Source organism: Bactrocera oleae, chromosome 6, assembly GCF_042242935.1.
Source record: "Bactrocera oleae isolate idBacOlea1 chromosome 6, idBacOlea1, whole genome shotgun sequence".
In the NCBI taxonomy this organism is placed as follows: Eukaryota; Metazoa; Arthropoda; class Insecta; order Diptera; family Tephritidae; genus Bactrocera; species Bactrocera oleae.
Window position 1 is genome coordinate 48,358,525 of NC_091540.1, and position 27,217 is coordinate 48,385,741.

General features: G+C 34.1%; 1 protein-coding gene across 2 annotated transcripts in view; it reads left to right on the top strand.

Annotated features, from left to right (window-relative positions):
* The window catches only part of LOC106623625 (Glutamate receptor IB), a 103,242-nt gene that overhangs the window by 20,970 nt on the left and 55,055 nt on the right, over positions 1-27,217 (top strand). For both annotated transcript variants that reach the window (XM_036362452.2, XM_036362461.2), the window contains exons 3-5: positions 2,315-2,467; positions 2,993-3,120; positions 8,079-8,208. In XM_036362452.2, the coding sequence (XP_036218345.1) occupies positions 2,315-2,467; positions 2,993-3,120; positions 8,079-8,208 (411 nt within the window). The remainder of the gene's footprint in view (positions 1-2,314; positions 2,468-2,992; positions 3,121-8,078; positions 8,209-27,217) is intronic.

Sequence of the window (27,217 nt, forward strand, 5' to 3'; positions counted from 1 at the left end):
GTCATGGCTGATAAGTGCCTGATCTACTCCCAAACGTAATGAAGTAAGAAGTGTTTAGGGATAAAATACTTCTTGAAACGCTATATATATTGTGAGGTAATGAACAGAAACATTTTTATACTCTCGCAACCTCTTGCTACAGAGTATAATAGGTTTGTTCACCTAACGGTTGTTTGTATATATATATATATATAGGGTTATATATATATAAATGATCAGGATGAAGAGCCGAGTTGAAATCCAGGTGACTGTCTGTCCGTCCGTGCAAGCTGTAACTTGAGTAAAAATTGAGATATCTTTATGAAACTTAGTAGACATGTTTCTTGGTACCATGAGACGGTTGGTGTTGCAGATGGGCGTAATCGGACCACTGCCACGCCCAGAAAACGCCATTAATCAAAAACAAATAAATTGCCATAACTAAGCTCCGCAATAAGATACAAGACTGTTATTTGGTATATTATAATATATAGTTAGGGAGGGGCATCTGCAGTTAAAATAAAAAGTGGCCGTGGTCCCGCCCCTAATAGGTTTAATGTACATATCTCCTAAACCGCTAATGCTATACTAACAAAATTCACTGGAAACAAATGTTTTTAGCACTTCCATTGACGGTGTGAAAATAGTTGAAATCGGGTGGCAACTCTGCCCACTCCATATATAACGGTTCTGTTAAAAACTACTAAAAGCGCGATAAATCAAGCACTAAACACGCCAGAGACATTCAATTTTATCTCTGGGATGGTATGGGATGACTTTTTAGGAACCGCGTTCAAAATTACTTGGGATTTGCTTAACCGATTTCAACAAAATTCGGTGCATAACGTTCTTTTATATTTCTATATCATAGTGCGAAAATGGTCGAAATCGGACTACAACCACACCGATTTCCCATATAACACCATTTTCAATTCCATCTGATTCTTTCACTTTCCACTATGCATATCAAGCAACAATGATTATATCGGGGTAAAACTTAGCGTGAATAATACGTTTAAAGTATGCCACCTTGTGACGAAAATTGTCTAAATCGAAGCAAAACTGTTCAAGCCCCTAAGTACTAAATATGTGGACGCCACTGCCTATAGTTGACCTTCTACCGAAAATATCAGCCAATCCACAAAAATCCACAAAGAAATCTCAAACGAGTATACCATTTGACTTTGCGAGAATATAAAATGTTCGGCTACATCCGAACTTAGCCCTTCCTTACTTGTTTTAGTTTTAATTTTTCTCTTAAAGAGCCTTTTGCAAAATCGGATGGACTTCACAGACTAAAATATACAAGGATTTTATCTCCCCATTTTACATACTTGTAAATAAGTATATACATATTGCTATTTTTAGTTACAGTCACAAACCGTAATGCCCTGTCATATTTCATTTTAACGAGCGGCATAAGTGTTAATTTAATTTCTTCCATTTGCAACAATGGGCATGTTAAAAACTTTGGAGTCAAATATTCAGATGTGGTGAAAATTTGAATTATGATTTATGTACATAAAAAAGAACTGAGTTATAGCATGAACTTATACTTCCACTTGTTATTTAAAATGTGAAAAGTTTTTTGCATGTGGAGATTTATTTTGTTCATTATACGCAGTGTATGCCCCTATTTTTTACTGCTAATGTAAAATGTGTGCTGGAGATATTAGTTTTTTTAAAACATCATATTTTCTAATGTCGATATCTGGTAATATTAATGTGTATTAAAATTAAGTAAAATTAGTATAGCTCAGAGTGCTTATGTAATAAGGAAGGAAGGTTACATTCAATTTCGACAAATAAGCAATGCATTTATGAATGTATATACTTTCGAAAGCTTTGTAACTGTATTGTTTTCGTACTTATTATTTTCGGCAAAGTCCAATATCCTAAAATAATATGAAATTTTAGAATTTGAGAGTAACACCGTTTCAGATTGTCCCTTGAATCGATGTCTTGTTAATCAATGTTCATAACACATGGCACAAAATTTGATCTAACGGTCACCCAACAAAGTTTATCGAAATTTCACGATGTTTTCTAGTGTTACTGCGGCTTGTACTTATTTATTTTGACAATTTAGTTTATCCCTTTCTATGAAAATTCCATTCTTTGAGTGAATTTACGTACTTGCCTAATCATAAACCAACCTGGAACAGCTTAAAACGATCCATACTAGCATATGGGTCATACATGTATCATAAAGTAACCATTTTTAATTCAAGAATCGAAATAAAGTCATAATTTTTAATTATCCATACATAATACCTTTAAAATTTAGGATATATTTATAGCAAAATATTCAACTTTATTTTTCTCTCTTTTTCAGGCGCCATATTTGAGCAGGGCACCGATGAGGTGCAATCTGCGTTTAAATACGCAATGCTCAATCACAATCTCAACGTATCGTCACGCCGTTTCGAGCTGCAGGCATACGTGGATGTCATCAATACGGCGGATGCATTTAAATTGTCACGCTTAAGTACGTCGAAGCGAAAAGTATACCCTACATATTCATATGCATGCACAAAAACACACTTATCAATGTTTAATACGTATTTGAGCAGAACACGTGACTGCAGCATGGTGGCCTTGTGCGGCAACTGTGGATGTGGCAAGCGCACGCGCGTGCGAATGTGTGTCATACGCTCGTTGATTGCCGCAAGCGCGCTGCGGCTGTCAATGCTATTGATGCTGCTACTACTGCTCTTGCTACTGCTGCTGCTGCTGTTGCTGTTGCTGTTGCTGTCACCATGCTGCTGATTAATTATGCACATTTTCCCGATTTAAACAGCAAAATCCCCCATTCACATAAATTTACGCAACATCCTCAACAAAATTCACAGTCATACACGCATACATTTACACACATTTCAGTTACAATACATAAACAATTTTTAATTATTTGCTTTTGTTTCTCTTCTATTCTCATATTTAATGCTGCAACATATCGTGACTCAACATTCGCATCAACACTTTTTCCTATGCACGCGTTTGCGCCTCACAGTATGCAATCAATTTTCGCGTGGCGTTTATTCCATGTTGGGCGCTGTATCACCGGATTCATTTGATACATTGCACTCGTACAGCAATACGTTTCAAATGCCTTTCGTGACGCCATGGTTTCCAGAGAAAGTAAGCCGGAATTCCACACTAGTTATATTACATAAAATCAACAAAAAATTTACAAAAAAAAAATTTAACTATAAAAATACATAAAAACACATAAACAATGCAAATATGCAAAGCAAAAAAGTATGTGGCAACGCGAATATTTGAAATGGCAAAAAAGTGTGACAGCACTGTGCAAACTAACTTTTTTAACACTTAAACAAACACTAACACATTTGCACACTCACATACATATATGTGTGTGCACACAGATAAATAATAAACGTGGTATTTTCATGAAAATATCGATAGTCAAGCACTGCAGCTGCCGTTGTGCCATTTTTACCAACGCACTTGACTTGCTGCCATTGTTTTTTCTGTCGTTTTTCACTTTTCGCGTGGCTTTGTGTTGAGGGTTTTGTATTTGTTGCAACTTTATATGCGAAGCGGATTTTTTGCGGCATATTGTCTCTACCGAAATGTGTTAAGTGTGCAGTTGCTCGAGTGGTTGAGTGCAACAAAAACTAGTAGCAGAAATACGAATATATATTTATATATGAACCGTTATATATTCAGCCATATATATATGTATATTCTGCAAACCCGAATTTTCCACTCATGGCGTTGAAATAACAAGTGCCACTATAACAAAGGCTTTTACGATTTAGATTTAAAATCAGTTTCTCACTCGTTTTAACTCAACAAAAGCACATTCATATCAATGTCCCTCTAAACAATTTAAAATAAATACAAAGCACACTATTTTCACACTACAATGCATTTAATTGAGATACGTTTAGAAGCATATGGAACAAAAAAAATTAAATACGCAAAAATAACAAAAAACAATAAAATAAAGTATGCTTTTATTACTTTACATGGTTTTTACCGTTTTATTATACCATGAGCAGGGTACCTTTAGTTTGTTACAAAATTTCTAACAACCAGAAGGAAACATCGGAAACCGTACAAAATGTATATATTAGGAAAAGTAAAAGGTTCGTTCGGGTTTTTATTGATTTTTCAAAAGATGATAACTTTGTATACATTTGTCCGATTTAAGTCAAATATGCGCCGTTTTGTTCGTAAACTTGTTGCCAACGAGATGCCAACTTCATTATACCCCTCTCGTGGAAGGCTGCGTCCCTATTGACAAAAAACTCGGAGAGCCAATTTTCACAGGCCTCTCTTGAGGTTAACTTCTCACCACTAAGCGCGCTCGCCATGGACAGGAAAAGATGGTAATCACTTGGTGCCCGGTCCGGACTATAAGGTGGGTGCAGTAGAACCTCCCATCCGAGCTCCAGGAGCTTCTGGCGAGCCACCAAAGACGTGTGTGACCTGGCGTTGTCCTGATGGAACACAATTCGGCCTCTGTTGATAAAAGATGGCCTCTTCTGGATGAGTGCTGCCTGCAAGCGGTCCAGTTGTTGGCAGTAGAGGGCCGAATTGAGCGTTTGGCCATAAGGAAGCAGCTCGTAGTAGATGATTCCTTGCCAATCCCACCAAACACACAGCAAAACCTTCCGGTCTTGGCCACCGTCTGGGCTGCTTCCCCGAGCTTTAACCACGACCGTTTGCGCTCGATGTTGTCATAAGTGACCCATTTTTCATCGCTAGTCACAATCATCTTCAGGAAAAGGTCGATTTTGTTGTGATTCAGCGGCGATTCGCAGAAGGAAATTCGGTCCATTATGTTTTTTTGCGTTAGTTTCTGTGGCACCCAAACATCGAGCACCTTTTTGAATCAAAGGTTATGCAAATGGTTCCAAACGGTTTTCTGGCTTATCTTTAGTTCCTCAGCAATTAAATAAGTGCTCACGTGACGGTCTGTTTCCACTATTTCCATGATTTTATCGCAATTTTCGACGACAGGCCTCCCGAAGCGTGGTTCATCTTTGACACCGAAATTACCGGAACGGAACCTAGCAAATCACTTTTGTGCTACACGTTCATTTACAGTATCGGGCCCATAAACTAAATTAATGTTTTCAGCCGCTTTGGCTGCTTTTTCGCTTTGATCGAAGAAAAATTGTAAAATATAGCGAATTTTCTCTTTGTTGGTGTCCATCTTTGACGAGCGCTCACAACGTACTGAGTCAATCAATCGAAAAACTGTCAAAGATAAACTTTTAGCGCGAATAAACACGTTTTCAGCGCCGTATAGTATGACATGACAGTAACGCCATCTCTTAGATAAAAACCGAACGAACTTTTTACTGGATAATATATGGTATAACTAGAAGTGCGAATATATTTGTATATATTTGGTACATATATGGAGCTAGGGGAAGTAGTGCACCAATTCAACCCATTTTTGCCACAAGGGTATACTATTATCAATTAAAGATTATCCCTGTCATCTAAGTACGGAGATATGTGATTTCACCTAAACGTGGGCGGTGCGTCCGATTTGAACCCCGGCTCCTATAAAACCCTCATGTATCATCTTGCGGATAAAATTTAACGTTCATGACCCTTTTATAACTAGAAGAACATTGTTAAATATATTGTATTTAAGGCGAGATAAAAAGAGCAGATGTTTAACTAATGTTCCACTCAGAGAAAATTTTTTTCGATTTTCGTTCATAACTTGAACTCTTAAGTCATTATTACATTAAGCGCAGCTTCAGATAGTCAGTTTTGTTGACACCCAGATTAATAAAGAAATGTATAGAGTGTCTCAGTTCAAAATGTGTATCGATAGCTTCTTCAATATCTATGTTGGGCCCTCTTTGTCCGAAGACTAAACATTTTTAAAATTTAATTTTAGACATGCCTGAAAAATTTATAATGCGAGTAGAAACAAAGGCTTTTATAATTATTTAAATTAAGGCATCTAACTACTTAGTATCGATATCTTTCTTCATATATTCATTATCTCAGAGGTGTATACTTTTTTTAAGGAACAGCTGTCGATTCTGCTCAGTATAAAATCAAAATTGTTCCAGCAAACGCACAGAGCGCTTCAGTTCAGCGATTTGGCACCATTTTGCGTTGAGATGTATGAAAAATTATAGTTGAAACATTTGTAGTGAAGACAGTCTTAAAAAAATAATTCCCTGGTACTCTTCCTAGCATTCACAAAATTTGTTTAATGATTGCGCAATTCTTATAGCAACAACGAAGGACAACTTTGTTTAAGAACTCTTGCAGACAGTGTGAAAATGAATAAAACCGAATAATAAACCGAGTTCGCTAAAAACTATTTACTAAAAGTGCGATTAATCACAACTAAAAGGGTCATGAACGTTAAATTTTATCCGCAAGATGATACATGAGGGTTTTATAGGAGCCGGGGTTCAAATCGGACGCACCGCCCACGTTTAGGTGAAATCACATATCTCCGTACTTAGATGACAGGGATAATCTTTAATTGATAATAGTATACCCTTGTGGCAAAAATGGGTTGAATTGGTGCACTACTTCCCCTAGCTCCATATATGTACCAAATATATACAAATATATTCGCACTTCTAGTTATACCATATATTATCCAGTAAAAAGTTCGTTCGGTTTTTATCTAAGAGATGGCGTTACTGTCATGTCATACTATACGGCGCTGAAAACGTGTTTATTCGCGCTAAAAGTTTATCTTTGACAGTTTTTCGATTGATTGACTCAGTACGTTGTGAGCGCTCGTCAAAGATGGACACCAACAAAGAGAAAATTCGCTATATTTTACAATTTTTCTTCGATCAAAGCGAAAAATCTTTATTACATTAAATTTATGTTGTGCACATAAATTTTATTTAATCATATTTTTATTAAATGTTAATCATACGCCTCAGTGGTAATAAAGCAGATTTTAACTAAAACAATAAAGATGTCGCGATTTGATGGAGCGTACGCTATCTGTATTGAAAAAGAACAGCACACAAAGCGCCTGCAACTATGTTGGAAGCGACAAAAAACTGTGGACAAAGGCCTGCGATAACAGTAAACCGTTTCCGAAAATTTATGAAATGCTTAATAAAGTTATAAATGTCCAAAACTGTACGCAGCATACAAATCATAATAAATTCAGCTTTTATTTCGTTTCATACAAGCATAAAGACAACACCCCAAAACACCCATACTGAAAATCCCGTAACCTAACGAACCAGTAACATGTTTAAAGAGCATATAATATTCCGTCGTGTCGAAAACCTCAGTTATATGAGTACAACAACATCAACACCAACGGCTGCTTAAACTGCTAAAGTAATAGTGGTCTGTCGGCCCTGTGGGCTATGGCATGACGGGTCTTTGGAACAGCTGTGGGCAGTTACTATGCTTATAGAAATTACATAAATATTTACTAACAGTCTACTGTATACTCCACTACATACACAGATTTAATAGAATGCTTTCGAATTTGTGATGGGAGATCTGCATATCTTCACAAATACAGCTTTGTTTATAAGAGAAATTTCTGTTGACGAAATCTTATTCAGAGAAATTCGTCACGCTGAAAGACAACTGACATTTGCATTAGCTAATTCCTTAATCTTTCATATTTCTTAGCAGCACAGTGCTCATCACATTTCGAACCATGAAATTTCGTCACTACAGCACAAACACACTGCAGTGTAGAAGTTGGCCCTAAGCCGCTGTTATTACAATCACCATAAATCATTCAACAAAAGCAAAGCAATGAGGCAACTGAAACATAAAAAAAATATATTTTTTTTTACATGAAACAAGATAAATAAATGTGTATACAATATCCGCAAAAAATTACATTTTATAAGTGTGTGTGCGTAATCGCGCTGTAGTTTCACGGAGGCAGATATACTCTTTGATGACTCCCACCTCCGGCTACGGCACTTACTCACTCTGCTGCCACAACTTTTATGCGCCGCCAATTGCCGTTTTTGCGCACACTCGCCACCCGCCACCGTCACGATTTCAATTCACACTACAATTTACTTTTGTTTCTTTTTTTCCATACCTAATTTTACTGTGCCGTCATTTCGGATACGCTTGCACGCGGCTGCTAGGTGCTGACGCCCTCATCCGGTTTCCTGGACTATGCCATAAGTATGCGCCCGGATTATCATCAGGCGATTATCGATACAATACAGTTTTATGGATGGCGTAAAATAATTTATCTCTACGACTCACATGATGGTAAGTACGAAATGCTTTAATAAAAAAATTACGTAAAATATAAAAAATGTACATAAATTGTTGATACGTATATTAACAGTTACATAGTCGCAAGTACGAAATAATTTTTCACAAGCCGTTAACCCACTGACATTGTTCACTCAGTTTGTTCATACCAAATGCGTGAACTGTATATTTATGATAGACAGTAATTTGTCAAGTCTGCTGTTACAGCGAACATAAATTTGCTTATGCATCGCTAAATTTATGTATTAATGTAAATGAACCTTTATTGTTGAGTAAACATTAAACCATCATCAAGCTTCATAATGCAGCGCTGTGGTGACATAAATGTTCTACACACATATACACAGTTCGATAAATAAAATGCTTTTACTGTATGAGTAGAAGTGTGTGCTTTAGACAATTTATTGTATGTACTTTTATTGCTTACAACTAAAATGATGCAAATCTGTTGAGTCACGTTCGTGAACTTTGTTAAGAAAATGTTACTTATACGCATAGTCCTACATATCACAATTCTGTAAACTCAGCTATGAATTTAATCTTATGTAACATCAAGTACATTGAATCAATTTTTGAAATAATTTAGGTGCCAGTACTGAATCTTTTCTATGCTTTGCAAAGTCAGATCTTTGATCAGCTTTTTATTTCATAATTTTCTGTTTCTGTTGTGAGAATACAAATAACAAAAATTTCGTTCATTAAGAAGTAAACATAAGGACCAGGTTTCGAAATAAAAGCTTCTATTGCGGTCTTTCAGGCAACTGCATTTTGTTTTGTTTTGAAGTTTTAAAATTAATTATTATCGATATCAGCGCAATCCGTCAAAAAAAGTTTGGGTTGAAGTGTTGTCAAATTTCAACTTTTTTATGGTATTAGAGTTTTCAACTCTGCGCCAGTGGCGTTGAATATCAAAACACTTTAACTGCTTGGTAGCAGTTGTAGTTGGACATTACTGTGTTTATGTTAGATAAATACTAACAGAAAATGTATAACGGCTAAATAAAGTATTTGATATATAGTTTTAAACTATTTTAATCAATTATTTTGTACAAATACTTACATACATAGAAAGTTGAAAAAATTGTTGAGCCTTAGGAGAAAAAACGAAAGTAAACGAGGCAAGCTACAATTTGGAAACAGTAAAAATAACAATAAGGACCGTGTGCTTCGAACAAAAATAGTCATTACAATATATTAAGAATATACTTCTCGAGTAAAATTAAATTTTTAGACGCTGTGCTCTCTTCGGTGTTCATCATATTTAAAACCTATTTAGCAACAGCAGACATCGTAGTCTGCGCCTGCCTAAAGTTAAAATTATTGAATCTGCAATTTGGTAACTACCGTCAGCAAGAAAACGGAAACTGTGTAGTAAGGTTCCTTAATCTCATTTAGTAGAAAACAAATTGATTCATTATTTAAAGGAAAATATATAATGAATATGCAACAATTTTAAAACCCATTCAATTGTCAATAAAACGTTGGCTTGCTTGGAGTAAGGAGGATCCAAACTTTTTGAGTGATAACGAAGGTTTCCTCTTATACGCAGCAAATCTGTTTTGGCACCAATATTTTTAGCTGTTTAATTATCGGCACAATCTGCACTTTTTAGGTTGGTAAAACCTATGAAGTTTCAACTGAAAATAATTACAGTTCGTAATACCAAAAAAACGTTGATTGATCTAAAGTTGAATTACACAATCCTTCAATTCAACTGATTCGATTTGAAACCCGTAATAGGGATAATAATTGTCACTAATAGATATGAAATCATACGTTCTATGCCATTGTTGTGGGTTTATTTTGTATCTTATTTTAAACAAAACTTAACCGACTTGTTCGGGCATTGTTGAGTAAAAGTTTACATTTGGCCATTTGCACCGAAAATTCATATGCAGATGATTACTCTAAACTTCTACTAGCACTTTTTGTTCATTTTTATATAAAAGTGTATTCTTTAGAATCGATAAATAAAACATGGATTGCTGTTTGCAATGGTCACATTAAAGAGAGGAAATATCTTACTTTGTTTTCAATGCTAGATATAGGTATAACCAAAGCAGAAGTTAAAAATTTAAATGCAATGCACAAAATATTATAAAAGTCAATACAATACCCCATCGTATGGGTAGTAGTATCAGAATGCAACTTAAAATAGTTATTTTTTGATAAAATATTTTAATAAGTGAAGTTATAATTCCTAAGCTTTTTGTGAATTTCTTATCAATAAACATTTTACTGTAAGAAGGCGATACATTTAGGCATTGGTTTTAGTTTGGTGTATACGAGGTCTGTTCAAACATAAGGTGAATTTTCAAATTCCACCGGCTGCGTACTTTCGATTATCGATTTTTATTTTGTTATGTAGGCACACTTGTCTCAAAATAAAATTTGATGAAGAAAAAAATATCGTTTGAGAAAAATTAAAGTTCACCTTAATTATTTAACAGACCTGGTACAGCTCAAAAATACATACCATATACTTTGGATTATCCAAATAACAGAGTTCTTGAAACTGACTCTAGTATCGCCTTTTAAGTTGTGTTTACTAACAGATAAGTGCTACCAAAATTCTGGGAAATTTACCGATGATCAACAGTACATAGTTAGAGTCTTAGAATCGGAAGCTTCAATTTATTTCTAGAGTCAGCGCAGCTTATCCTTGTTTGGTTCTTAACCAGTGATAAACTATATACCTCTATTGTCATTTATTACGAGTTTGAAAGTGTAATTTTTAGTTCATGCATAATCTAACAACTATGTTTGTATTAGGATAATTTAAACTTAGCATTAAAATAAAGTTTAAAGATACCATAATATGTGTTTAACTTTTTAGATCAATACATTTTAAAGTTTTCTCCGAAAAACTTCTGGAAAATTCACTTTCATTCGGCCTTCTTACTGTATATAACCCCTTAACAAAAGCAAATACATACATATACATATACCAAACTAGTGTTTGAAACTTTATATCCAGAAATATCAAATGCTTAGTTGTAAAAGTCAAAGCAACAATTTATGTTTCATGTCATTATTTTATTCCCTTTACATTCTCAAAACTCGAACTTTTCTTTCTAACCACTGTTATTTTTTCTCCGATTGCTTTCTCATAAATAAAGCTAAATAAATACAATATTAATTACCACTATTAATGAATTCAAAGGATTGATGCAGAATTCTTTTGATTAAATTAAAAATTTATTAAATCTGTCATATTTAATTTAAATAACCACTATAAATTGACTTTCCAAAATTCCGCAACATTTCAAGAACAAAATTAAATATTCCATATTCTTATTTGACTTACATTTTATGTAAATAAAAGTTTGATTATTTTAACAAATATATTTTTATTAAGAAAACTAACAAATTTGCCAAGTAAGAAAAAATTCACTGTGAAAACATTTGTCATACATGCCCGCAGCCATTGGAGCACTGAAGAGGAAAACCGAGTAAGAGATTGTGCGCAAGATATGTAGGTATATATATTCTTGTATATAACCTTGTATATTCTGTGCATATATCGAAGTTGGAATATAATATTATATAGGCGTGTAATATTTCCACCATTTGAGGGTGTGCTGTTAGAAATTTTGGGAAGCAAAATTTTGACCGCAACCCAAATTGCCTACGGGGTGGTCGTTCTCCTGATAACGGTGGCAAAAGCAATCAATGAAATTGCTGTTTGTTTCAGAAGAACATCACATAAGTACACATTTATGGATACATGTATGTACATAAAATAAATATGGTTGTTATACATAACATCAGAAATAAATTGCAATTAATTTTGTAGTCGTCAGTTGTTCTTATAACCTAACTGTGTGTATACTTGTTTGTAATATTATTTCAAATGGAAGTTGGTTGAGTTGTCAAAATGCCATACAAGTCGGTTTCCCTTTGTTGCTGCTAATAGCTGATATTTATTTTTACTTTTATTATGGTATATTTTGAAGTTGTTAACGCATACCTACCGTTCTCTTGTTATTAAAATCTCTTAAATCTACTTTTCCCATTGTTTATCGAATAAATACAGACTTTCTACACTACAATCTCGATTCAGCAGGTGCTGAATATGAGTTTCCTTAGTCTCCCTTCCATTTACTCTAACTTCAAGCATGTTTTAAAACCTTTTGATGTTCCAATTAATATTTAATAAAAGTTTTAAAAGCTCGTTATCGAACTCTCTTTTCATGTACTGATATAGCGGAAAAAGCGAAAAGAACTTGTTGAGGTTAGAACAGTCTAGAGTACAAAAGAGTCTTAATTTTTACGATGAATTCTGGAGTAAGGAAAACGAAATCGAATTTCCTTCTCTTATGCTTAATTAAACATGTAAATGTATATAATTTAAATTTTCTTTTATTAATATACAACTTACTATCAAAGAATGGTTGTGTTTGGCTTTTCTTCTCAAGTTGGTGGACTTGTAAAAAATAGGTTGAAATTTTTACCGAAAATATGATCAACAAAGTGTTTTTAAAAATATATAATGTAACTATGAAGCTATAAGTTAAGTGCGATAAGCTGCGAATACTATTCCCCTGATTTAAAACGAAAAAGCAACAGTTTGAAAGAAAGTCAAGTACAATTTTAAGCGCCCAAGCTGACTGTCCTCCACTACCTCGACACTACAGCGGATTGAACAAAGAACTTTTTTTAAACTATTTTCCCAACTGAATACAATTTTAAAGACGATAAAATTTTCTTTAAGCCAATAAAGCATATGTCTAACTTTTAGGCAGTTTAGTCAAGTTTCCAAATTTCTCCCAAATGCTATTGCTTCCATATTTTAATAACAAAAAAAAAATCTTATTTAAAGAACGAATTATTTTAAAATGAAAAATAATATTTACATATGTGTGCAAATAACAAACACAAATTGCAAACGAAAATAAAATGATTTTTCTATGCCTGCAGCGAGTAAACACTCATACTCATATCACAGATATTTCACAAAAATTGCATGTTGCAAGTTTGAAATTAACAGAAACACATCAGATATAGCAGACTGCTACTCCAATTACGATGTACACTGTTGTATGCAAGCCAAAACTAAAACTAAGATATAATTGTTTATTAGAATACACAAACACATTTACATGTAGAGGTTAAGTCAAATTTCGTACTTTTGTGTAGTAAGATCTCAACTATCTGCCTGCTGACACAAACTTATATGTATATTAATTGTTCATATATGTATGTAAATGCTCAAATATGCATGCGAATTTATACATCTGCATATATTATATCTGAGCATATGTATGTGCGTATGTTTGTAACTGCCAGGATGCGAAGGCATTTGAGAATCACAGACAACCATTATTTGTAGCAAAGACAAAACAGCATAGCTTGCAGTGTTTTGCACCAACACGTACATAGTTCACATACATCATCAGCATATATGTATACACAATATTGTTACATATATAAGGTACATATGGTATATGGTGCATATTTGGCAACTAGTAGGTTGAAGCTTTATCCTCGCTAGCAACTTTTCATGCCAATAAAATTTGCAGCATAATTTATAGGCTAAATTTCGGGTTTGTAGAATTGTTGCAGATGCGAGCAAGCAAATTTTTATACGCACACATATACATATCTGCATAGAACTCTAGTATAAGTAAACATACATATATATACACATATAAACGTAAAACTATGCCAACAATGAATATATATGTAAGTATCTTTCGAATATATATATACTCGCATATATATATATATATATATATATAAATGTATAACTATTATGTACAATACTATATGTGTATAACTACTTTATCGAAAATATATTTACCTACACAAACACAGACACATACATATTTACTCACTTACCATACTCCATGTCCGACAACAAAGTGCTTGTAATGTAGAAAATTGTAGTTACCACTATTACCATTCTGCATATACGTGTTATTATTATTATTTTCTTCTCTTCACTTTTTTTTCTTTTTGTTTTTCGCTGTTCTAGCATATCGGAAATGTGAAATGTTATAGCTTGCAGTACAATATACAGTTTAATAGTGGAGAAGTTCATGTCAGGAAAGTTGTGCTGTTACTTTTTATTACACTCGAGCACATGACACATTCAAGCGCTGCGGGTGTGTGCACACCTACATAAATGCGCGTATATAGGTATGTTATGTGTGCGAGTTCATCGGTTTGCATACATTTAATGCTCGAATAAGTGTCATACAATACATTTGTGGGTTTGTGGTTTACGCCTACAATCACGACCACAAACACTAGCACAAAATTTGCAAATATCTATGACTATAGATTTAAATACGAGAGTATTGAATTAAAGCAAATTGAGTAAAAATTATGTACATTTAAATAATTTATGTCACGGTTATTAAGTTAGAAAACTTTATTTAGTATGAATATAGTCTTAGTAGAAGTTGATTGCTGGAGGGATAATGGAGAAAATTTGTATTTACTGATCAGAAAATATAGTTATTTATTTATATTATACGCTGATCTGTACATACCGTTGTTTTTGAAAAATTTTTGGTATTCTGACATCACCTATCCACTTTTGCACTAAGCTGAAGTATTCACGGTTTAGCTTGATAGTTGCTATTTTAAAAGCCATTTTGTAGTAAAATTTATAGGTTGTATTTATAAATAATTAAAGAATTCACAGAAAAATACAGAGTAAAATTTTAATAAAAAAATGGAAATTTGTTCGAGTTGCACGTACTCTACCACGGCACCAAAAAAAGAGTCCGCCACTCCTGCCGTGAATCCATTTGTCAGACAAACTTTTGGCGATGCAAACAAACATCAAAAACTGACACTTGGAGATCAAGCTTCACTCGAACGTAAAAAAAAATGTTTACCAGTCTACATAGTTTTTTTTTTTTTAATTTGGTTTCCGCAAGTAATTTATATGGACCACTTCGAATCAAATTTGATCCTGAGAGTATGTCACATGCCACATTTCTATCAAGATATCGAAACAATTTTCATTGACATGTATGTCTTTGTATTGCAAAGAAACATAATCTGATGATGATGTTATAGAAAAAGTTGACGTCCTTCTTGATTAAATACAACCAATTCCATTTTGAACCATATTGTAAAGAATCAAATTTATCATAAATCCGACAAGTACTCTAAATCATGAATATTTTTCGAAAGGGTGTGGGCATTTTAACAAAATGCACTAATAAATGGCGGAAAACAAAATATGCTCATCAAGTTTGGATAGAAAAACTTAAATCATTTACGAGATATATATATATTTATACATACTATATTAAACCGATTATAAAGTGAGGTCCTCTTTTCTGTTACCCTCCGAACCAAATTTGCGTTTTGTACCTCAGTTGGTTGAAGAACTTGTTTTTTCCGGTTGAATGATTTGTAGTACCAACCTTTTACCATATTATCTCAATTTACACAGGTGAAAAGAGTATTAAATATTTTTCTGATATGCGTATTTTTATTGGTTATTTGTATAGATTTGAACAATCCAATAGATGTTTCTGAAAATATTGTTAATACTGTAAACATACATACATAACATACGAATAATTTGTAATATACAGAGCATAACAAATTATTTAACATATATATGTACATGGTATTGAATAAACTCGTTTTTAACTTATTTCTGCCCCGTATCTGATTCTGAAGTATATTAAACATATAGTCAGCCAGTGTTATTAATGACCACGATTATTATTAATTACCAACATTTTATTATTTATTATCCAACAATCGAACTTTTTTTTGGTATAACGAACTTCAACTATTTTCAGTAGAAGTGTCATTGGTAATGCCAACCTAAAAATGAAGACTGGACCGATAATTAAACAGCTGAAAAATAAATAAATTGCAACGATCAAAGCCGTCTATATATCTCCAGGTGCTGCCAAAACTTGGTATTACAAAGGGTAGCGTGTTACAAAGGGTGCAACTTCATCTTCGACGAAATCGTGAATAGATTACAATCAAACTTGATATCATATCAACCTATTTTGAAGGTCATAGTCTCCGTAAGGTTTATTACAATATTTCACACCCCGTCAGCGAAAATAAAACTATATTCATTTCCAAATGAGATAAAAACGTTAACCAGAGGATCGGAATTCATTAAATTGGGGATATAAGGTTTAGACCATGACTAATACATTTATATTGAGCGCCAAACCATAAATATAATTTTTTTTACTTCTGTGAAAACGTGTATACTTAATTTCATTAAAATATTACGCATTTTGACTAACCTAAAAGTTAGGTGGAAAGTCGGAAATATTTATATAGGATATATTGGGACAATGAAATGGAATGGCTGATTTCATTAGTTTTTGACATTGCTCAGATATACTTGAGAACTTATTTTCAAGCCATTTTATAAACATATATATCGAGTCAAGTCAGCTGGACGTTTCACAATCTTGAATATCAATGTTTTGGGAGATAAGGCAAGTTTTATTCGTGTTAGGCACAAAGATACAACGTTTTTAGAAAATAATGCTCCCTTAATTCCGTTAAAATAACTAGTTCATTGGCTGACATATGTGACAATGTTTAGACTTGCGATGGTATCAAAGGCACTATTTGTGCAAAGTTTTGTCCCCATACAGTCTTTGGTGCTTGATTTATATACTGGAAAGTGTAAGAATCATGTGGAATTTAAAGTTGTGTTATATGGAAGTAGGCGTAGTTGTAGTTCGATTTCACCAATTTTCACATTGTAACATAGGATCGTCAGAGTAATGTTATTTACCTAAATTGATCAAGTAGTTTCGGAGATATGTGATTTCACTATTTATAGTCAAATTTTGATATCAGCTCCTATAAAATCCCCTTGTGCCACTCCGGATGTAAATTGTATTGCCTTTTTAAAAGTTTTTAACAAATCCGTTATATTGGGCGGATTTATAATCAAAAAGATTTCTTCTGTATAAATTTATATACTTTAAACCATTTTTTCAAAATTTTGTGAGCCATAGATGCCCCTCCCCAATGTAATCGTGTACAAGGTTCCATCAAGATATTTTGAGTTATACCCAAGTTACAGCCTTCACGGACGGACATACAACCACCCGTATTTCAACTCGTCCCGTCATCCTGATCATTTATATACCATATAAAAATATAAGGCAATTTCCTATAATTTGGAGCAACATTTTGCAAGAGTATAAAAATAGTTTTGTACCCATTTTCTATTTTCTATCAATATTTTTTCAAAATAAACGCAGTAATGCTCAACTACAACTGCTATCAAGCTAATGAAAAAATTAATATGTAATTTTTAGAAGTAATTACTTCAACTCTTATAAAATGCACATCTGCTCAAGTATGCATGCATGTATGTATGTAAACACTCGTAAATAAACAGACACACACACATTTCCCACAATCAAACACTTTGCACACCTCAAAAAAGAGAAGAGAGAAAAAACAGCAAAGAATTCTACAAAGAATATCTCTGCAGCTACGATGCGGGCATTTTATGCCAACTATGCGCTCAACCGTTCACGTCCGACTATTTGTCTATTTCCACCCGCGGCTCTAGCTCGATGACTGCTCGCAACTGCATGTGACTTATTTGCATGCTGGTACAATTGTCCTTTACTTATGCGAATGTGTATATATGCATATATACAAAAGTATATATTAGTATGTTTTTGTTTTAGTAGGTAGGTGTGTTTTTTGTGAGCGCCGCCATGCAATTCAACCTGCATTCACTACCACTACAATGCGCAGTCATTCTTTCTTCGAATGAATGCAAGCGGAAATACCAACCTCATTTCTTTTAGAATTCTGTTTTTCATGTGCTCACTTGCTTCTGCTTGCTAGCCAGCTGACTGGTTGACTGCTTAGTTGTATAGTTTGCTGGTTGGCTTACTGTATGTGTCAACTGTCAAGCGTGAAAGTTTTATACTGTTTCCTGAGTATCATGAAAACAATAAACCTACATGCTACATATCGCTGTGCTCTACCGCAGCCAAACAAATATGAAGCATCACGTTGGTGTTAGCGTACCTACATGTGGGTTCTGCGTGTGCCAAATGCGAATGACGTCTGCTTACGACATCATATTTTCGTTAAATATTGTATATGGAGAGGTAGCTTAGCGAAATTGTAATTTAATTTATCATAGGTATACTCATAGATATTTGCAAATATATTCTTATATAACAATAAATTCTAGGACTTATTTTTTATTTTTTTTTTTGATCGCACGGCATATGGTCCTATTCTGTAACCTAACCATGACAGCTGAAATGTCTGACTTCAACTGGCACACCTCGTGTAAAAGTAAAAGTATTTTCATATTTCCAACGACTGTACCTTTAGAAATAAAATATTAAAAATTTAAATCGATATCGTAAATAGTTTTTGAGTTACAGCATCTAAAATTGTAGCTGCGCAGTTCAGTCACCTCCAATACTTTATCTTGAAACGCGTTTTTCTAAATACATTTTTAAATTTGCTTGAGTTAGAAAAAATTTGCGGACACAAAGATACGATCATCATTTTGGGGCATACAATGACTAACCAGTTTTTTAAAAACATAACGCTTTTGATTTTTTTTTTTTTTTTGGCCGAAATATATTGTACGAAGGCCATTGTATGGATGAAGAAGGCCATTTTTTCTAAATTCCTAAAAATTACTTTTTTCGGATCTTTTGGTAGCAATATGATTTAGCTAGGCTTTCAAAAATTTATCCATTTTGTTATTGTCTGCAAAAGCCAACTAGTCTCATCTTTCCTTGACTAAATATTGCACAACAAAAGGCTTAGAACTATTTAAATAGGTATGGATATAGCCAGAAGCTCGATGTATGGGCGCCACACGAGTTAACTCAAAATGCCTCATGAACTGAATTTCCATCTACGAATCGCTGCTAATCCACAACAAAGTAGAACCATTTCTGAAGCGCAAGGTAACTGGTGATGAAAACTGGGTGGCTTACGACAACGTTAACAAAAAATGGTCACGGTCGAAACACGGTAAGAAAGCGCAAACGGTGATCCAACCAGGGTTGAAGGACAGAAAGATTTTTCTTTGTTTTTAGTGGGATTGAGAGTCAATAATCTATCGAAAAGCAGCTCTCCTACTGCTAAGGCTTTAACTCGGATCTGTATTGGCAACAGTTGGACCGTCTGAAGGAAGCAATTGCCCGAAACCGGCTTGTTTTGGTCAATAGAAGAGGAATTGTGCACCATCAAGCCAACGTCTGGTCATACGCATTGATAGTGACTCGCCACAAGCTCCGGGACCTTAGTTAAGAGCTTCTAAAGCATGTATCTTATAGTTCGAACTTTGCGCCATTACTACCTGCTTCTGTCGATGGCGAATGATTTTCGTGATTTTTGATAAATTTTTTGTCACTCTAACCATGCAATATAAAACCTTAATTTAACGCAAAAATATCACACACAGATCAACTTATACCACGAGCTGTACCAAACAAGCATTACCTAAATAATTCTGAGTAAACGGATATCGCTGAATTGTCAGACCTTGGTCGAATATAAATCTATTTTGGCTACATAGACCCGAATGTCGCTGGAACTGGTCATTTTCCTTCATTACTTTTGGCTTTAAAAATATGTTCTGATCTTCAAGCATTGGAAGTTGTACAATTAATTACTTGGCAACTTTAACTACTGTATAATTCAACCAGTTTTATATTATTTTTTATTAGCTACAATTATGTACCCCACCAACAGACTCAGTACATTCGATTCACATTCGAAAACAGCGAGGCATCTTCACGCTTGAATGCCTCTAAGTGCACTTGTAATTTCATATCAATTTGCATTATAATATAGTGTGACAATTTTAGTGTGAAGCGGCACGTTTAGTAACTCCTACCGTGCCGGAATCAGCTGTGAGCTCAACGCAGCTTTGCAGTTTTCAATGTTGGCAGCACCGAACTAGTTGTGCGCCCGACCGGAAGTATTTACACAAACCCATAAATATGTTCATATATAACAGTGTTGAGCTTGAGCCATTTGGCAAACGGAAAGATTTTACAATTCGCATACATAGTTGCTGTTTCGTTATATACCGTATTTTTAACGGGAATACTTGTATTTAAATGCACATGTAAGTGTGTGTATATGTTTGTGTTTAATGTTGATGGCAACGGAGCATGAAGTTTGAACACTTTCACCAATTTCAACGTCTCGCAAACTGCTTCACGCCCACTGAGTGCAGCAACAAGCGCAAATGCCACGGCAAAAGCGTTGAAATATCTGGCAAAACATAGCAGCCGCAACGCTTACACACATACATACACCTTTACAGCCCGTAGTTGCAATGCAAAAGCTACGGCAAGCACACATATGTATAAGTACAATACAACGTGCAGTCGCGTCTGCTGCTCCTTACACTGGCATTAACATGAAACTTCTCATTGCCGCTCGTTGGTGCATGTTTAATGTTGTTTTGGATAATATATAAAAAACATGCAAAAGTACCTTTCCCGCATGCATGTATATGTGTGTATATACGTTATATATATATGTGTGTGTGTGTGGGCTTGCGTGATGCTAGTGCTCTCACATTACAGTTTTATGTGCGATATTTTATGGCCTTTTTATTTCTTCTTTACAAGTAGCACTATTATCGCCGCCTTACTCACTCCTTGTTGGCGTTAGCACTCGGCTTATGCCACATAAGTATTTTTGCTTGCGCCCTAACCTTCATTTCTGGATACTGTGAAGTGTTCCCATTTTATTTTTCGAAATTTACGACATTTCAGCTTCAGCAGAAGAGAGTATTAAATTTCCGTTTTACACTACTCAGTTTATATAAAAGCAACCTTGTGCGGTTTACTGCACCCAGCTTGGTTCGTATTTCCATTTTCACAAGTAGTTGAACTCACGAAACTACAAATTGTTTATCAACTGGTCTAAATAGGGTATTTGAAAGTGTATTGGTGCCTATGAACAAAATATTGGTGCAATAACGACCTTACTTATTTTAATAAAAACTATTATTGTTATTATCTTAAAATATTGAAAAAAATATATATGAATCCACGTTGCTGCATGCAATTGGAATTTTAATCAGTATAAAGGATAAATAATTGATTTTTTTGGTTAGTTACATTTCGATTGTTTCTAAATTAATCCACTTAGTCGGAAAATTAATATGCATATGTGTAGCGAATCGAACAAATGATTCCAGTAGCATGTAATGAATGCAGAACTGTCTTTCGCTTCTTTCTTTAATGGAGAAATACTATTTTTTGTTGTCTTACAGCTTTATATGAAGAACTTTAATATAATTCAAATCTTTTGCTACAAAGTATAATAGTTTTGTTCACCTAACGGTTGCTTGTATTACCTAAAACTATACGAGATAGATATAGAGTTAAATATTTATATAAATATATATATATATATATATATATCTGTCCGTCCGTACAAATTATTAAAATTCAAGTAAAATGTCTATTCTTTAATAATATACCTTTGTGTCAAAAATTAGTTGCATTGGGTCAATACTTCCCTCAGCCCCCAAATATCTAATACAAAGATTTTCGAACTTCTAGTTTACTCTTTAGAGGCATGTAATAGGTTGAAAACTTGTTCTAGCCCCATATAACTAATATCAGCATGTTCCAGCATCCGGTTGACTTTACTCCTATTATATAATATTAGTGATGGTATGTGAGGTAGCTTAATGAAATAGAGAGCATGTTTTTCTCTCAATAATATTTAGTTGGCATTACTAATAAATAAAATCGTCTAAATATTGCTCCATCTCCCATATACCTAATATAAGATTTTCAAACTTCCGATTGCCTTATACCAGCTATATCGGTCAATATATAAAATATCTTAGCTAAATTAAGTGAAATTATAATACTGCATATTCTATAGTTCAATGCCGAAAATATCTGAATTATATTATAGTCACCACACATAATGATTTTCCCGCCACATATGTGGGTCAGTGTGTGAGTTATATGATTTGTTTATATAATTGCTTGAAAATATGTTCTCGAGTATAATTGAGCAATGTTCATGGTCACTGCAACAAGCCCAGATCTAATATACTCTGTAAAGTGATTTCCGCGTTCCAATTGATTTTAAACTGTTTAGGTTGGTTAAAGTAAGTGATACTTTAATGAAATAGAATGGACAAGTTTTCTTAAAAATAATAAAATAATATTAATAGTTTAGCTTGGAATATGAATGGACCTTGGTCTAAGCCTCATATCCCTAACATAATAAATACCGATCCGCTGGTTGACGTTTTTCACATCAACTCAATATATTAAATTTAACTTCATATGTTGTGTTTCTGTCACATACATATCATTTCAAGATGATTAAGGTATATATTTAAGTGTTCCAGGTATTAAAATATCATTACTTATATAATTATTATTAATATAGCTAATCTTTTAGAAATCTCACCTATGACACCGAACAACTCAATTGAATCGATAACAATTGAATAAGCACTTTCCATATTGCAATTTTCGAAAATAAGGCATTAGTTCGCTAAGAAGACTAGAACTATTAAAAAGTTTATTATATGAACTAGTTGCATTTGGTACAGTTACCCATAGCATGCGCTATACTAAATACTTAATTGTTGCAGTAACTCCGGAAGTAAAACTTACTGATAGTCTCAGTTATATGTATAAAATATTTTGACATCTTAATATAGGGTGTGATAGCATGCATTCGCTTAATGTATCTTCGCTTGAGTGTATTTGTTATTACTTTGCACGCACATCCGCAACCGTTTCGAGACCGCTCGACTGGGGTTGCATGTCGGTTTCGTTGTGTGCTGAAATGCCATAAATAGCAGATAGCTTGAATTTTCTATTTATGAAATTGTATACAAAATATATGGTGTTGGTTTCCTATATTTATGATGTTGCAAGTTTGTCTGCCAAAGCAAATGGCGTAGAGATAGAAAATAATTCCTAAGATGATTTATAAAGTTGCAGTGGCCATTTTCATTATAAAGTTATACATTCGTATGACAATAATAGTAAATAAAACAGCTGGATGTTGGAGGGCAATTTAGGAAATTTAAAATTATTGGCTTCGCTTAAATTTTCTGTTATTTTTAAATATCTTGGGCAGCTTCTACAGGGTAATAACCCAAAAAGCCAAAAAATTTAAAAGGCGACTTTTTGCTCGTCAATATTTAATTTTTCTTCTCTTACTTAACAAGCTTATTTGGTAATAGTTTAAAAGCCAGTCGATGGCAGACTGTATGTATTTTACCAAAGTTGATATTTTGGTTGAATATTAAAGGTCCCTTACATTAAATCGAGAGCTACTAAGCCCAGCGAAGGTAGCTATGACGTCACTAATGTACTACTGATACGTAAATTATGAGTTCTTTGAAAGTATTTTAACCAAGCAAGAATGCAAAGTCTAATTGCAACAGCTCGGCAGACTATATTACTAATGGTGGAAGAATATGTTACCACTGTAATTAATAGGTTTAATTTTGTACTCCCAAACCACTTAAGCTAAATCAACCAAATTAGCTCAGAACAAATATGCTTAGCATTTCTTTCGAAATTGTAAAAATTATTAAAATCAGATTATAACCCCATATAACGGTTAAATTGAAAACTACTAAAAATGCGATAAGTCAATAAACGAAAGCGTCAGACACACTAAATTTTGAGCTAAAGATAATATAAACAAGTAAGAAAGGGCTAAGTTTGGATGTAACCGAACATTTTATACTCTCGCAAAGTCAAACGGTATACTCGTTTGAGATTTCTTTGTGGATTGACTGATATTTTCGGTAGAAGGTCAACTATAGGCACTGGGGTCCACATATTTAGTACTTAGGGGCTAGAACAGTTTTGGTTTTATTTAGACAATTTTTGGTCACAAGGTGGCATACCTTAAACGTATTATTCACGCAAAGTTTTACTCTGATAAAGCCAATGTTGCTTGATATGCATAGTGGAAAGTGAAAGAATCAGATGGAATTGAAAATGGTGTTATGTGGGAAATAGGTGTGGTTGTAGTCCGATTTCGACCATTTTCGCACTATGACATAGAAATATAAAAAGAACGTTATGCACAGAATTTTGTTGAAATCAAGTAATTTTGAACGCGGTTCCTAAAAAGTCATCCCATACCACCCTAGGATAAAATTTAATGTCTCTGGCGTATTTAGTGCTTGATTTATCGCGCTTTTAGTAGTTTCTAACAGTACCGTTATATGGGGAGTGGGCGGAGTTGCCACCCGATTTCAACTATTTTCACACCATCAATAGAGGTTTGCTTCCAGTGAATTTTGTTATTGTACCATTAGCGGTTTAGAAGATATGCACATTAAACCTATTAACTGCAGATGCCCCTCCTTAATATAATCCTGTGTACCAAATAACAGTCTTGTATCTTATTGCGTAGTTTAGTTATAGAAATTTATTTGTTTTTGATTAATGGAGTTTTGTGGGCTTGGCAGTGGTCCGATTACGCCTATCTGCAATACTAACCGTCTCCCGGTACCAATAAACATGTCTACCAAGTTTCATAAAGATATCTCAACTTTTACTCAAGTTAGAGCTTGCACGGACAGACGGACAGACAGTCACCCAGATTTCAACTCATCTCTTCATCCTGATCATTTATATATACATAACCCTATATCTAACTCGATTAGTTTTAGGTGATACAAACAACCGTTAGGTGAACAAAACTATTATACTCTGTAGCAACAGGTTGCGAGAGTATAAAAAGGATTTTATAGAAATCGATTTTCAAATTGGACAACGGACTTGACACTGCCAACCCATACTCTGCTGTATGACCTGCTCTACCAATTACCAAAATTAACTGCGCGTATAAAGTTGGATATACTATAGTTTAAGGCGGGTATAAATACATGTCCCGGATTCAGATAAATACATGCTACAAGAATACACTCTCAAGTTGAAATCTCTTAAATTACGAAAGTTATCAGCTGTTTTTTGAAGCGGTGTTAAGCACGCTGGTCCACCGCGGCCTGGCGTAAACGCGTCTGGGAATTTGTAATTTTTGACCATCACTAGAAAAATGTTCATGGGTGTTGGTTAGTACTCAAAACAAATTTTTAAGTGCCTAAAAGTGAGAAATTTTTATTATACAAGTAGGTAGGTTAGGTTAGGTTACACTGGCTGGCTGTCACGCCATACATAGACCTACAAGTTCTTTGTATTTCCAGATGGAGGTTTATTATTAATACAAGAAGAAGTTTACGAAGTTGCGAAGCTTAATAGAGACTTGATATCTAGTTATGATACTTCATCCAGACCTTTTAACATCGAAAATCCTAGATATCTAAGCCGAGTTCTAGATAAGGCCCGACGTAAGCGAAAGGAGGTCGCGATAACTAATTCATAATAATAATGATTATATTAAAGTGAGTTTTAGAAATTTTGAAATTTATATTTATGGCCGGCAAACAGTTCAGGTTTGTTCCATTGAAGTGTTCTGCTTATAATTAAATAAAATTGTTCAAATAGCTGAAATAAATATTCATAGATAAATTAAATTATTCTATATGGAGTTAAATTTATTTAAATAAAGCACGGATCAATTGAAATATTTCATAGCTTCAATAAACGTCGAAATCTACTGAGCAAAATTCAAATTATTAATCCTAATACTATTATTGAATAAGGCCTTATTCCCCATTCTAGCAGCAATTCTTTTGAATTCCCCTTTCAACCTGGTTAACAGGCTTAGTTTTGTTTTTTATATTTAAATATATTTCTATACTTTTCATATTTTAACCGCCTTGAAAGCAAATGAGTGAATAAATCAAAAAATAAAATCTAAACTTCTTAAGTGACTCCCAACTAAACAATCTGCCATAAGTGGAAACGCATTTAAAGCACTTATGCGTATTAAATATGTATTAATTCTTTTTACCAAAAGTTAACAAGAAGAAAGAAATCTTGGAAATTCTTAACTGGAAAATGCGAAAAGTGCAAAAGAAGCGCTGAACTAACAGAGCATAATAATGCAATATTAGCTTCGTTTATAAATGAAACGCATGAAGTGTTGTTAAAAGCACCGTAAGCTTTCGCTCCGCTTCCATAAACACGCACACATGCTCAACGGCAAATTTAAGTCTGAAAGCTATTGAAAGCAAGCAACAACAATACACGCAGCGGCACGACCAACTTTCAACCAATAAACTACACACTGCTGCACATGCTTAACAGCAACACCGCCGATTTAACAACACCCGAGCATAGCGATAAAAATATAGTTGGGGGGAAAGGCAGAGAAAGAGCTAAGTGTGATAAAGCAATAATTTTTCACATTATAAAAATGTTGTTGCTCACTCACGTCGTGCCGTTAAAGGCACTCAGCCAGGCATATGCACGCACACACACATACCACATGTATATGTGTGTAAATATGCATATGAATTTGTGTGTTTGTGCGCGTATAAGAGCGACACCGCAACGGAAAGCATTTATGCACAATTATCTGTGCGCGTGAAAGCTCATTTAAAAATGATTTGCACCACGACGACGGTGGCAATGATGATGACACTCTTTCCGTTCGTGCCCGCGTCACAATGGCCCCAATTGACTACTTTCCTGTTAGCATATATCAGCAACACATACATTCGTATATTTATATTTGCATACATGCAGTATAGGTATTTCACGAAGTTTTGTCGTTACCCCTCCCCTCCTCTGTGTTCACGTAAGTTTTTTTCGATTTTTTATTGAATACTAAAAAAGCGTCTGCAATTTTTTATCGGCTGTTGATTGTATTGTTATCACGTGCGTTATGTCTGGCAATATCTTATATATATATTTTATTGGCACCCCTTGGCGTGTACGCGTGTGTGATATCTACACGATTTCACCTACAAAAGAGCGTTTCTTTTGTATTGTCTATAAGCGAATGTATGTCAGTAGCGTCTCCAGTATTCTGTCCACCCACCCAGTTAGCTTTCAGCCTTTACATACCAGAAATGCATATTTAATGTATATATATAGTGTATACCCGAATACCCATACATGTGCTGCTA